General features: G+C 38.4%; 1 protein-coding gene across 1 annotated transcript; it reads left to right on the top strand.

Moving 5' to 3' along the window:
* The first annotated feature begins 1,000 nt into the window (after nt 1-1,000).
* LOC148879483 (uncharacterized) lies at nt 1,001-3,705 on the top strand. Its single transcript, XM_088974533.1, has 6 exons — nt 1,001-1,597; nt 1,967-2,142; nt 2,341-2,548; nt 2,653-2,994; nt 3,227-3,289; nt 3,355-3,705. Exons 1-6 carry the CDS (start codon nt 1,001-1,003, stop codon nt 3,703-3,705), a joined length of 1,737 nt encoding a protein of 578 aa, XP_088830659.1.
* The last annotated feature ends 11,706 nt before the right edge of the window (nt 3,706-15,411 follow it).

Here is a 15,411-nt window from a genome sequence, read left to right as displayed (position 1 = left end):
CAAGGTCTTTTTAATTGAAACTCTTGTTCATGTCAATAAAATTGAAGAAATTTGAATTCGGATTGGCTTTGTTGGTGCTTTTGCAGTGGATAGGGAAGGGAGGGGTGGTGGTATTGCTTTCCTTTGGAAAGCTCCTAATATGTGCTCTCTGTTAGATTATTCAAATAATCATATTAATGTGTCGGTATGTGATGATGAGAAGGGCCCTTGGAGATTAACAGGCTTTTACGGTTATTTGGATAGAAGTCGTAGGAGGGACTCATGGAATTTCTTCGTGCTATCTGTGCTTCTTCTAGGTTGCCATGGTGTTGCATTGGAGATTCTAATGACATGCTTTCTCCTGAGGATAAGTAGGGCAGATTGGATCATCCTAACTGGCTTCTGGCTGGGTTTCATGAGATTATTTCAAATTATCACCTTCATGAGATTTCTATTATTGGCTCTTGCTTCAAATGGGAGATAGGTAGAGGGACTGAGGCATGGGTCCAGGAAAGAATTGATAGGGCTTTTGCTTCAGGAGAGTTTGGGATTATTTTTAGATGCAAAGCTTCAGAATTTGGTTGCTACTATTTCAGACCATAATCCAATCCTATTAGAAACAGTGAGTGTTTCTCGTGTTCATCGTCAGTTGTGCTTTCTCTTTGAAAATGGGTGGTTATGGGAGCCAGGTTTGAATAAAACGGTGGAGGATGCATGGAGTTTGTTGAGGATGAGCGATGTTTCTTCTCGTTTGGATCTGTGTGGCAAAGCTCTTGCTAAATGGGGTTTGAGTCTGAATTAGAAATTCACCAGGGATATTGCTCAATGTAAAGTAGCTATTGAGAGGCTAAGGGACAGCAATATTCCTTCAGATATTGAGATCGTTAAAGAAAAGAAAGTCAAACTTTTAAAGCTTTTAGGGCAGGAGGAAGATTATTGGCATTAGCGTAGAAAGAGTTTTTTGCTTTGTGATGGTGATGCCAATACTAAATATTTTCACGCGGCAACATCCACAAGGAAAATGACCAATAGAATTTCGAGATTGATGGATGACGAGGGTAATTGGCATGATGATCCAAGTAGTCATTGTCAAGTGGTCCAGGATTATTTTCGTAAGTTGTTTTCCTTGTCTTCTAGTCGTGCTGTTGATGGTTTTGATTTTATTAATTGTAAAGTTTCAGACTCGTTGCTATCTCCATTTTCTTTTGAGGAGTTTAAGGAAGCTGTTTTCCAAATGCATCTGGACAAGTCCTCAGGTCCGGATGGCCTAAATCCAACTTTCTATCAGAAATTCTGGCACTTAATTGGTAAAGATATTTTTCAAGCTATTGTGTCTTGGCTTTCTAGAGAAGAGTTTCCAACTTCACTAAATGACATTACTATAGTGCTTATTCCGAAGTGTGAAACCCCGAAAACTATGAAAGATTTGAGACCTATTTCTCTTTGTAATGTGTTGTACAAGATCGTCTCAGAAGTGCTTGCTAATCGTCTTAAGGTTCTTCTTCATAACATTATTTTGAATGCTCAATCTGCTTTCGTGCCTGGGAGAGCTATCACTGATAATGTCTTGGTAGCTTTCGAGCTTATTCATTTTATGAGGAGGAAGCGGAAGGGTAAGGTGGGCGAGGTTGCTCTCAAAATAGACATTAGCAAGGCTTATGATCGGGTGGACTAGCAGTTTCTCAAGCTTAAGATGCAGAAATTGAGTTTTTCTAACAAATGGATTAGGTTGATCATTCTTTGTGTCACTACTGTTTCCTATTTTGTGGCTTTCAATGGCATGGAGGTTGGGCCTATTATTCCTGGAAGAGGTCTTCACCAAGGTGACCCGCTTTCCCCTTATTTATTTATTTTATGTGTTGAAGGCTTATCTGCTTTGATGTTTAAAGCTGAAAGATAAGGTCTGATTTCTGGTTGTCGTATTTGTCGGGATGCGCCTAGTGTTTCTCACATTTTGTTTGTAGATGATAGTTTTTTCTTCTTTAAGGCAGAGGAAAGGGAATGTAATGCCATGAAGAATATCCTAAAAGTCTATGAAGAAGCATCGAGGCAGGCAATCAATTTTCAGAAGGTGGGTGTGTTTTTCAGCTCAAATGTGCCTCAGGATGTGAAGGCTAGAGTGACTAGCGTGTTGGGGGTTGTTAATCCTATTAAGATAGGGAGGTACTTAGGCTTGCCTTCTCTGATAGGTAGGAAGAAGAATGAAGTCTTTAGATTTATCAGGGATCGTCTACGGCAGAGATTGCAGGGTTGGAAGAGTTAGCTTTTGTCTCGTGCGGGTAAGGAGATTTTAATTAAATTTGTGGCTCAAGTTGTTCCCTCCTACTGCATGAGTACCTTTATGATTCCTGTCTCTCTTAGCAAAGAGTTGGAGAGAATGATGAACTCATTTTGGTGGGGTAATTCCAACTCTAATGGCGAGGGCATTAAATGGCTTAAATGGGAGAAGCTTTTTATAAGGAAGGAAGAGGGTGGTATGGGGTATAAAGATATGCAAGATTTCAACTTAGCAATGCTTGCGAAGCAAGGTTGGAATATCCTTTCCAACCCATATGCTCTTATCTATCGTGTTTTCAAGGCTAAATACTTCCCCAAGGGGGATTTTCTAGCTGCCCAATGTGGGCATAATCCAAGTTATACTTGGAAAAGCATCTGACAATTCTCGCATTGTAGGATGATCCGTGGCTAAAGGAGATAGGCAATTTTAAGGTTGATTCGCCTAGAGTTGAGGGGCTTGAAGATATTGTGGTTTTGGACCTATGGATTCCAGGCCACAAGGAATGGGATGTTGAAATGATTCATGAGCTTTTCGGCCCAAGGGATGCTAGTGCAATTTTGAATATTCCCTTGTCTTATGCTAGTCAAAAGGACCGGGTAATTTGGTATTTCTCACCAAATGGAGTATATTCAGTAAAGTCAGGATATAGGGTTGCAAGGGATCTTAATACCACTTACTCTCAAGCTGTTATTTCAGGTGGATGGGATAAGCTGTGGAAGCTTCCTATTCCACCTAAGGTGAAGAGCTTTGTTTGGCGGGTTTGCAGGGAGTGTTTGCCCTGTAAAGACCAGCTTGCTAGGCATGGCATCCAGTTAGATACTTCCTATCATCTCTGTAATATTAACGTTGAAAGTCTTAGCCATGTCTTGTTATCATGTCCATATGCTCAAGCTTGTTGGTCTAAGGCTGGCATCAGCATAAGTGTGTCGAATCACACCTCTTTTGCTAATTGTCTTCTTGAGTTTTTAGCATAAATTGATTGGGACAAGTCTGGACATGCTTGCATGGTTTTGTGGAGCATCTGGTCTCAACGTAACTCCAAGCTATGGAGAAATAATTTTAAGTTGCCTTATCATGATGTTACTGGGAGTTTGTAGCTTCTCCATGATTGGAAGCAAGCTCAAATACAGAAGTGGTTGGGCATGGTTATTAATCTTAACCACCAAGGTGATGGTAATTGGTGTGCTCCCCCTCCTGGTTCCTTCAAGTGTAATGTTAATGCTGCCTCTTTCACGAGCAGTAACCTCACTGGGTTTGGGATAGTTATATGTGATGAGCTTGGTGCTTTCGTGAAAGGTTGCACGTCCACAATTCCTGGTCTATTCGTTTTGAAAGAAGGGGAAGTAATGGCCCTTATAGCAGCAATTAAATGGGTGACCGACATGGATATCCAGAATGTGGTATTTGAAACTGATGCCTCGTATTATGGAAAGCCCTCCGTGCTCTAGCTTCGAACTTGTCGGAATTTGGCTCCCTCGTTCATGAGTATTCCTCGTTGTTACAGCAAGGTGTAAACTTCTCGGTGACATGTGTCAAAAGGTAAGCTAACACTATGGCTCACAGCTTAGGTAGGGCTTCTTGTCGTTTCGTTAATCCTTGTATCTGGCATGAACCTCCAGCATTTGTGGAGGACTTGCTTGTTTGTGATATTTCTGGTTGATTAATGCATTGCAGTTTATTCTAAAAAATAAATAAATAATATGTAAGACCGTAAGAATGTGACTGTAACGTTACATAGACAAGTACATGTAGAGTTGTGCATAGAAAAACCAAACTCAATTTTTATTTATCTATTATTATATAAAACATACATTTGCATTGATTGATGCTTAAATCTAATATTTATTAACATCATATTGCATAAGATTTTTAACTTTTTAATTTTTACTCTTCCATCTTTACTTCACAAACGCACATATGTGCTTGCACTGGTTTTATTAAATATGAAATTGCATTTTTATAATTTTAATTATATTATATATTTTATAGGTTTAAAATGGGGTGGGCTACACATGGATTGGCCCAGCCCGACATGGACTCATGGGCCATGGGCTTGGTTGCCTCCCTGATCTATCGGACTGTACCGGCACTGCTAGGGGTGATCATTCAGCTTGGCCTGACCTAGCCTGCACAAGCCCAACCTAGAAATTCAGGGCTTGGGCCTGGGTTTTGTGTTCAGGCCCGGCCCGGGCCCAACCTGGCCCACATATATTTAAACTTACACATTTTGTGTATAATGTATACAGGGGCAGAGTTAGGGGAACCCAGGGGAGCAATGGCCTCCCCATGGTTCAGAAACTCCCCACTGAAAAACAACTTTCCATGTAAATTTTCTCCTCTCTCCACTCTCCATCTCAATAGTTGGCCCCCCTATGGATCCATCCATACTTTATTTATGTTTTGGCCCCCATTATAACAAGTTCCTGGCTCTGCCCCTGAATGTATACATGTTATTTTACATTATATTATATATTTTATATATAAATATATAACATGACATGTATATTATATGTAATATTTTATATTATATAATGTATAAAATAAGTTTATATGCATTTATGTCATTTAATATATAGATATGTAATGCTTTATATATCAGTGACATTGGCCCAGAATTAGGCCTGGCCCGACCTGGGCCTGTATAGACTTGGGCTAGGGCTTATATTTCAGGCCCAGAATCCTGGGCCGGGCTGGATTGGGCCCAAGCCTAAGCTATAGCCCTTATCATAAGTGCAAAGCCTGGCCCGGGTCCGGCCCGATACAATATAGACAGCACGGAAAACCGTACCATGCAGGCCCGATGCAGCCCATATTACACCTATTGTGTGTGTAACATTTTTATTTATCACCTAAAAATAGAAGCTTATCCAAACATAGCTTTAATAAGGGTTGCAATCTTTGATGGTTCCACAAAGAAAATGATGGGAGAATGACTAATCAGCCCAAGTCAGAATTTTTAGCTTCACTATATAGGGGATGAATCCTGACCGTGGATTGATGTAAAATTCATGGACAGGATGCGGTTTATAGGGGGCTACTAGTAAATTATGGGGGATTGTAATTCAGAATTATGCAGTTAGCTGTAGAGTACTTTTCCCGAAAAGGACTTGTAAGAAAAAATACATAAAACACAAAAATCTACATCTTTTCACCACCACATGTACACAATAATGGATATAAACAATTACAATAATTCATTGATGAAACCAAGGAGATAGATGATAACGAGACTAAAAGTCCAAAACTCAAAAGACATGTCCTAGAAGAAAGGAATCTTTTTTTAGACAAAATCTATGGCAGGTGCAACAAAAGATGAAATTGGTTCAACCTTATGATAAATACAAATTGTTTAAATGTGAAATTACATTTTGTGAAACATAAACCAATGATAAGGACAGTAAAAGTCTAAAACGCTACAAATATGTTTAAGAATAATTCTCCTTCCAAGAAAATGAATCTTTTTTGGTAGGCTAAATCTATGGTAATGTGCAACAAAAAACGTGATTGGTAAATTTGGAAATGTAAGGCCATATTTTTTTTTCGGAAACACATTTACCTGGGTGAATGCACTTACCCAAGTAACTCAGGAAACACTAATCTAGCTAAGTGCATTTATCCATGTTCTTTTTTTGTTTGATTATCCAAGTAAATAAAATCCCTTATTTTCTCATGTTCTTTTTTAACACCCACTTTCCTGGGAAAATTGCTATTTTTTCATCTCTTTCCAATTTTACCCCTTGGCCCAAATTCATGTTTTTTGGACATTTTGTCTCATTAACACATAACTTGTCCAAATAATAGGTTGAATAACATGTTCAACTATAATCTGTCCAAGAAACAAGTTCAATAACTTATTTAACTATAATGTATCCAAACAATAACTTGTTCAATAACCTAAAACAAAAAATATCAATAAACTGAAGAAAGTTTTTCTTAACTATGCTGAATCAATCGACTGAGAAATAATTCATATACATTCTTTTTTTTTTTTTGTTTATGGTCTCATACTTGTCAATACATAGATTTCAGGGTTTATTTTTTTTCTCTGTTTCATCTTTCTTCTTCTTCTCCTTCTCTCAGAGGATACAATCTCCTCTTGTGTTGGTACACATGGTAGACCCCCGCCAAGTTAACCATTTAGAACCTAGACCTATTAAAGAACATTTAGGGCTTCATGATTTTGGCACTTTGTGTAACGTTTTTACGTTACATGTTGCACGTTCGCACCAGTTAACATTTTTACAATAAAAATGAACGTGCAACATGTAACATTATTACGTTAAAAACTTGGTGCAAATAATGGCAATAATGGGAAAAATGAAGTGGTTTTAATGGTAGACGAATGTGGTGCAAATAATGGCAATAATGGGAAAAGAGAAGTCGTTTTGATGGTAGACGGCTATATAAGCCCATTGTTTTGGTCCTCTCACTACTCTCTTTTGCTCACTTACACCATCTAAAATTGAGAGAAAAGTTATCTTGCCAAGCAACAAAGACAATGGCTGGAGGTAAGTCAAATTTTTGTTTTGCATGTTTAGAAACATGTCTTGGGCTACAATATGTTGGTAGTTACCTGAAAATAACACCTTTAGTGTTTAATTTTATATATGTGCCCAAATTTTGTGAATATGTATGTATAATTTTATTTTATGCATGCAATTTTAGTTTGAGTTATTTCAGCACATAAGCAATTATTTTATGCATGAATTATGTGATTATTCTTGGTAAATGCTTATCACATAAGGAATAATAGTTCTTAGGCATTAAGTAGAGTCTGGAACACTATAAGAAAAATTGTCTAGTGATCAATATAATTTTTTATTAATTGGAGAGTACCCACAACATCTTCAATTAATTAAAAAAATTATATATTAAGCTAATATCACATAAATTGTGATTAAGTATACTTTATATAATAAAATTTATCCCACAGGAAATTTTGTTATATCTATATAATTAATTAGGATAAAATATCATATTATTTTCATAATTTACCCACAGGGATTATGAACTGGAATATAGTTTGGTAGTTTTATCATTGAGAATAGAAAATCAAATTATTTCATAAAGTACTCAAAAAGTAAATAATTTGACATTTCTATTGTAAAGACATATTGATCTATTTTAATAAAAATTTAGCCCACATGCAATTTTTATGTCATTAGATTTAATTTTGTGCATGTTTTATATTGGTAACACATGCAACTAAGTTTTGAAAGCCTCAAATTCTGACATAAGCATTTGGACCTTTTACAGTATCTCGACCTACTACTTACTTTAATATGCATCTTGACATTCCTGAACTTCGAGGTGACAACTATAAGATATGGAAGGAAAGAATACACCTTCATTTAGGGTGGATGGACATGGATTATGCTATAAGGAAAGACGAACCACCAGCTATAACTGAACAAAGTATTCCTGCTTAAATTGCTCTATATGAGCGATGGGAGAGATCCAATCGGCTCAGCGTAGTGTTCATCAAGACAAAAATTACTACTGGTATTCGTGGTTCCATCGAACAGTATGACAAAGTCTGTGACTTGCTGAAAGCCATTGATGATCAATTCGTCACTTCAGAGATGGCCTTGGCAAGCACCCTGATCATGAAATTCTCTTCTCTCTGTCTCACGACTGTTAGGGGTGTGCATGAGCACATTATGCAAATGCAGGGCATAGTGGCTCAACTGAAAAAACTTGAGGTAGATATGTCAAAGTCCTTCCTGGTGCATTTCATTTTGAACACCCTTCCACAATAGTACGGGCCTTTTAAGATCTCTTATAACACACATAAGCATAAATGGTCCATTAATGAATTAATGACCATGTGTGTTCAAGAAGAGGAGAGGCTTGTGATGGAATTGGGTGAAAGTGCAATGCTGGCCATGGTCGATGGGAAGAACAAAGTTGACAAATCTTAGGCCACCACTTCTAAGACTAATCAGAAGGGGAAATATAAAATATTGCCCCAAGCTAATATTAAGAAGGAGAATAAGTGTTTCCTCTGTAAAAAGAAGGGACACGTAAAGAAAGATTGTGCCAAGTTCAAGAAGTGGCTTGACAAGAAAGGTAATCTATCTTCATTTGTCTGTTACAAATCTAATATGGTTAATGTTAATATTAACACCTGATGGATTGATTTTGGTTCTATAATCCATATTGCAAACTCTTTGCAGGGTATGCAAAACCTAAGGAAGCTAGTGGGAAGTGAGCTGAGCATCTTATCAGGCAACAAGATGGGCTCGCATGTGGAGGCTATAGGAACACACACCCTAACTTTAAGTAGTGGTTTTGTTTTAGTTTTAGAAAGGACCTTTTATGTACCAAGTTTCTCACAAAACTTGATTTTTATTTCGAGACTTATGCCATTTGGTTTTTCATTTACTTTTAAAGACAATTGTTTTAGTTTATTTTATAAATCAAGTTGTGTTGGAAATGGTATTTTATCTGACGGCCTTTATTGTGTTTACTTACAAAATGATGCTACCAATAGTTCAATACATGTTCATACTGGCACTAAGAGGTGCAATATTAATGAGGACTCTTCTATGTTATGGCACTGAAGATTAGGTCACATCTCTATAGATAGGATTAAGAGATTAGTAAATGAGGGAGTACTTGGTACTCTTGATTATGCTAATTTCGATACTTGTGTAGACTGCATCAAGGGTAAGCAGACAAACAAGTCTAAGAAGAGTGCCAAAAGGAGTTCAAACATATTAGAAATCATACATACTGACATATGTTGTCTAGACATGGATATGCCCAGTTAGAAATATTTCATCACCTTTATCGACGATTACTCATGATACATGTATGTGTATTTGTTTCATAACAAGCATGAAGCAATGGATGCCTTCAAAGTCTTTAAGGTTGAAGTAGAGAACCAATCCAGAAAGAAAATATGAATAGTAAGATCTGATAGAGGAGGTGAGTGTTATGATAAGTACACTAAGAGTGGACAAGCACATGGTCCTTTTGCCAAGTTTCTTCAAGAACATGGGATTGTTGCCCAACACACTATGCTTGGATCTCTGGACTAGGATGGTGTTGCAGAAAGATGGAACCGAACAATAATGAACATGGTGAGGAGTATGCTTAATAACTCCAATCATTCTAAATTTTTGTGGACTGAAGCACTAAAGACGGCTGCGTATATATTAAACCGTGTTCCAACCAAGGTTGTCCTGAAAACACCATTTGAATTATGAAAAGGATGGAAATCGAGTTTGTGACATATGCGTGTTTGGGGATGCCCGTTTGAGGTAAGAATATATAACCCACAAGAGAAAAAACTGGACCCAAGGACAATTAGTGGTTTTTTCATTGGCTATGCTGAAACGCCTAAGGGTTACAGATTTTACTGTCCATCTCACTCTACTAGGATTGTGGAATCAAGAAACGCCAAGTTTCTTGAAAATTACATGATCAGTGGGAGGGATTGGTTCAGGGACTTAATTCCTGATCATGATCATACAGAAACTCAACCTTCCACGTTTTTAGATAGATCGGTAATAGTTCATAGCACTCCTTAAGTCCAAATAAATGTTGAAGAGCCAATCGCTGAAGTTCCACAAGTTGCTGAGAATCTTCCAATTGGTCAACCAGTTCAGGAATTACCTCAAGTTCCTGAACAAATAGTTGAACCACAAGCTTCTCAAGGAGAAGATGGTCCAACATTAAGACGATCTACTCGTGAAAGGAAATCAACAGTTCCTAGTGATTATATAGTGTATCTATAGGAATCTGGCATTGGAGCCGAAAATGACCCTGAAACGTTTTCGCAAGCCATGAGTTGCAAAGAATCTGATTCATGGGATGATGCTATGAAGGAAGAAATGAATTCCATGAAGAGCAATGGAGTCTGGAATCTTGTAGAGTTGCCTAATGAAGTGAAGGCCATTGGCTGTAAATGGGTCTTTAAGACCGAAAGAGATTCATCAGGAAACATTGAGAGATACAAAGCAAAACTTGTTGCTAAGGGGTTCACTAAAAAATAATGAATCAATTACACAGAGACCTTTTCTCCTGTATCTAAGAAGGATTCTCTTTGTATTATTTTGGCATTAATTGCACATTTCAACCTTGAATTGTATCAAATGGATGTGAAAACAACATTTCTTAATGGTGATCTAGAAGAAGAGGTTTACATGAAACAACCTGAAGGTTTCTCTTCTAGTGATGGCAAGCATTTGGTTTGTAAGCTTAAGAAATCCATATACGGTTTAAAACAAGTTTCCCGTCAGTGGTATTTCAAATTCCATGAAGTAATTTCTTCATTCAGTTTTCTTGAAAACCCCATGGATCAATGTATACATCAGAAGGTCAGGGGGAGTAAACTTTGTTTTCTCGTTTTATATGTGGATGATATTTTGCTTGCAACTAATGACAAGGGTATGCTGCATGAGGTGAAATAGTTCCTCTTTAAAAACTTTGATATGAAAGATTTGGGTGAGGCATCTTATGTCATTGGCATCAAGATCCATAAAGAAAGATCTCGCGGTGTTCTAGGTCTATCACAGGAAACCTATATCAATAAGGTTTTGGAGAATTTTTGGATGAAGGATTGTACACCAAGTGTTGCTCCCATTGTGAAGGGCGATAAGTTGAGTTTAAATCAATGCCCGAAGAATGACTTTGAAAGAGAATCCATGAAAAATATTCCATATGCTTCTGCAGTTGGGAGCCTTATGTATGCTCAAGTCTATACAAGACCTAGCATTGCATATGCAGTTGGGATGTTAGGGCGATATCAAAGTAATGCAGGTATAAACCACTAGAGAACTGCAAAGAAAGTCATAAGGTATCTCCAAGGAACTAAAAACTACATGCTTATGTATAGATAGATGAACAGCTTGAATGTGGTTGGCTATTCTAATGCAGACTTTGTTGGCTGTGTTGATTCTTGTAAATCAACGTCTGGGTATATTTTTATTATGGTAGGTGGAGCTGTCTCATGGAGAAGTGTTAAGCAAACTTTGACTGTCACTTCTATAATGGAAGCCGAGTTTGTCTCCTATTTTGATGCTACTTCACATAGTGTATGGCTTAAGAGTTTCATTTCTGGGCTTAAAATAGTGGATTCTATTTCTAAGCCGTTAAGGATTTTCTGCAATAACTCAGCTGCTGTGTTTTTGGCTAAGAATAATAAGAGTGGGAGTCGAAGCAAACATATCGACATTAAGTACTTAGCCATTAGAGAACATGTTAAAGAAAAGAAAGTGGTCATTGAGCATATCAATAGTGAGTTGATGATTGTTAATCCTTTGACTAAGGGCATGCCACCATTGAAATTCAAGGATCATGTAGAAAGAATGGGACTTGTTTCTACTTTGTAATTATATATATACATTCAGATTAATAATGGAACTCTTATATATATTCAAATGTTTTCTCATATTTGTGTGCACTTTAATTTATTTGAGAAAATGTACTTTATTCTGGACCTAGAATAAATATAAGGTTTATTCATTAAGTGTTGTTACCACATGAGGAACTTGGAAAGTAAAATGCATTGTAATACATAGTTGATATTACTCGCATTTAGATGACCTATCACTATGATTCGTGTATTTTGTTTTCCCAAGAAGGTTATCAGTTAACATTTGCACCAAGTGGGAGAAAATAACGTTTTTACGTTACATGTTGCACGTTCGCACCAGTTAACGTTTTTACAATAAAAACAAACGTGCAACATGTAACATTATTAGGTTAAAAACGTGGTGCAAATAATGGCGATAATGGGAAAAGTGAAATGGTTTTGATGGTAGACGACTATATAAGCCCATTGTTTTGGTCCTCTCACTACTCTCTTTTGCTCACTTACACCATCTAAAATTGAGAGAAAAGTTATCTTGCTAAGTGGGGCATCAAGGTGGTCGGACATAGGTTCAGCTTTGAGAGAAAAGTTATCTTGCCAAGCAACAAAGACAATGGCTGGAGGTAAGTAAAATTTTTGTTTTGCATGTTTAGAAACATGTCTTGGATTTATTGTATTTACTTACACTCTGAAGTAGGTTTCATTGGTGGGTTGTCTCTGATTGGAATTCTCACTTTCTCCTAGCTTGAAACTTGCCAAGTTTGCTAGTTTATCCACTGCATTAACTAGTGGTTGGATCCTTGCTGCAATTGAAGACTATAGCCACGTTCTTCATCAAGCTTCTACATTGGTGAATATTATGCATGGTGCTGATCCTATTTTAGTTTGTTGTTTAGATTTTCTAAATGAAGGCAATTGAAGACAATAGCCACGTTCTTCGTCAAGCTTCTACAGCTGGTGCTGATCCAACATGGTGATATATTGGTAGAACTGTATTCAGCATATGAGATGGTGCTCTAGGAAGTCCATGCGGTTGCATAGGGAGATTATGCATGCCATTGACAAATGATGGGGAGTTTGGCCACATCATGTTTGTTGGAAGATGAGGCTGATATGAGTTGGAGCAATTCCACATATGATGATATCCACAAAGAGGGTAGCTCCCATTTCTAGAAGAACCAAAAACTGTGAAACACAGGAGACATCAGTTGCAATGCAAGTAATAGTGGAAACAAGCATGTAATAAAAAGGAATGCAAACTTTTGATCCCGCTCCAACAGAATCCCAATACCAACATAAAGCCAGTAAAGCTGCAAGATTATTCTTTACTTGTGGAAATGAACTTACTTCATTTGTACTATAGTCAAACAAAATAAGTTAAAATTTGAAGCAAAAATAAGTTAGTGTTTATGCTCAAATCATTTGCACTACCATGGTTTTGCACCAGTGCAAATTTATTTGCATTGCAACCAAACACAACCTTTTAGGAATAGAAGTCACATTATAACCATAAAAAAATGAAAGAAAGAAAGAACTTATACTTCTTGTTGTTGATAAAAAAATCTAGTTCTTCTTGAATCTTCACATATATTAATGGTTCAAATAGAAAAGTCTGCTAAGCTACTCTTGTTCTACAAGACCCATGCATTTCTCTCTTGCCATAACATCCAAAACACAGCCGAAGGAGCAATGCTCCAAGCAAATTTTCCTTTTTTTCTTGGGCCTTCCAAACACCAACTCTTTAAGGATTCCACCACAGTGGCCATCTAGCATCCTTAATCACAAACAAGCCAAAAATTCAGGCAGGTGAACTCCTCGATCCAGCATACTTAGATTTTCTTCGTACTTATATTTATTTTCTTCTTTTGGCAGGTGAACTCTTCAATCCACACCTTGGCCTACCAGTCCGATGTGAACTTAAAGCGAGCTCTCGAAGCCGAGGAGTCCTCCTGAAGTACCCCCTCTGAGCTCAACTTAGCTCGCAGCGAGATCAACTAGCTAAAGAACGATGTACGAGCCAAAAAAGGAGCTATTGACTTTGCTGATCAGAGAAGAAGGAGTTCGAAGTGGAGAAGAAGCTACTTGAGGAGCGCGAGGTGCCTTTGAAGAGAGAGAATGAGAACCTTGAGGCACATGTGAAGGAGCGGACTGAAATTCTGCTCTAGGCGATGGAGGATGCCAAGGTCAAGGTTGTCGAGGAATATAAGTCTTCAACAGAGTATCGTGAGAAGATGGTCGAGGTCGGGATAGCGGGCTACCGCAAGGGATTTAAGCTCAGTAGGTGGTTGACCCGATGTGAATTTCCCCACCTCGAACATCAAGTATTTAAGGGGGGTCCAAGAAAAGAGGCATCAATCAGTTCGGGGCTCCTCATCACCAACAGAGGCGTCAATGGGCGGATTTGTCTCCATGTGGTCCTCGGTGGCATCAGCTCCCTCTCCCTCTCCCATTGTCTCGTCGTCGAGAAGGTCAATTACAAATGAGCTGACGAGCTAAACCAAATAGGAGCAAAATTTTTCTAAGTATAGATTACTCCCGAACTAATGAGCTCGACTCAAAAATGGAAAAATCTAATCATTATTGTATGTTGGGGTGAACAAACACTGTAGGGTATATGCTCGACCTGTCTGCGCCCAGGATACTTCAAGTTGCCTATGCCAAAGCAACTAGGTTCTAATGAGTTCGTGCCAAAGAGGCGATTGGGTCTTAAGTTGCCTATGTTGAAGAGGTGACTAGCACTTCTTTGCCCATGCTAGAGAGGCGACTGGGTCTTATATCGTGCCAACGTCTCTTGTTGGCTCGGCAAGATAGCCCTTAGGCTTTTGGGAGTGACTTAAGGTCCTCTCTCTAGTTTATTGTTCATAGGATCAGCTCGGTGGTCTTATGAACTTCGTCAAATTTTCTTGCGTTGAGGTTTACAGGTAGTATCTCCTTAGGTTGTCAATATTCCAATCTTGAGGTACCTGCTTCCCTTCCATGGTCTCGACCTCATAGGTTCCTTCTCCGAGCACCCATCCCACCCAGTAAGGACATTCCCAATTTGGGTCATGCTTACCCTCACCGGGCTCAGGTACCATTACCTTACGGAGGACTAGGTCATTGACTCGAAATAGTCACTTCCTGACCCAGGTGTTATAATATCGAGCTACTCGCTACTGGTAAGCTGCAGTTCCAATGTGGGTCAGATCGCGTACCTCATCGATAAGGTCCAAGTTAGTTCTGAGCTTGTCTTCATTTATCTCTTCATCGTAAGCTTCAAGCCGCAACGTTGTGACTTCAATCTCTACCGAGATCACGGCTTCCGTCCTGTATGTGAGGTTGAAGGGTGTGTCATCAGTCATGGTCTTGATGGTAGTCCGATAGGCCCAAAGGACACTAGGAAGCTCGTGACCTACAACCCTTCTGCTCGCGCAAGGTGAGCTTTCAGTCCGCGAAGGATTGCCCTATTTATCACTTTGGCCTGTCTGTTTTCTTGTGGATGTGCTACTGAAGTGAAATTTTGCTGAATTCCCTCCTTAATGCACAAGTTTTGGAATTTGATGTCCTCAAATTGCTTCCCGTTATCTGAAATCAAGACTTTGGGTGGTTCGAAATGACACACGATGCTTTTCTAGAAAAAAATTTGCACATTCCAGGAAGTAATGCTTACCAACGGTTCGATTTCCACCCACTTCATGAAGTAATCCACTACCATGACCAAGAACTTACTTTGCTTGGTTGTTTGTGGAAAAGGACCAAGGATGTTGATTCCCCACTACACAAAGGGTTACAGGTTAGTAAGATACTTCAAATTGGTAGTAGTTTGATGGGGGATGTTGGCATGCCTCTGACATTT

The sequence above is a fragment of the Nelumbo lutea genome, chromosome 1 (genome assembly GCF_056320005.1).
Source record: "Nelumbo lutea isolate HS-2025 chromosome 1, American lotus-T2T, whole genome shotgun sequence".
Lineage (NCBI taxonomy): Eukaryota > Viridiplantae > Streptophyta > Magnoliopsida > Proteales > Nelumbonaceae > Nelumbo > Nelumbo lutea.
This window is presented reverse-complemented; position numbering and strand designations above follow the sequence as displayed.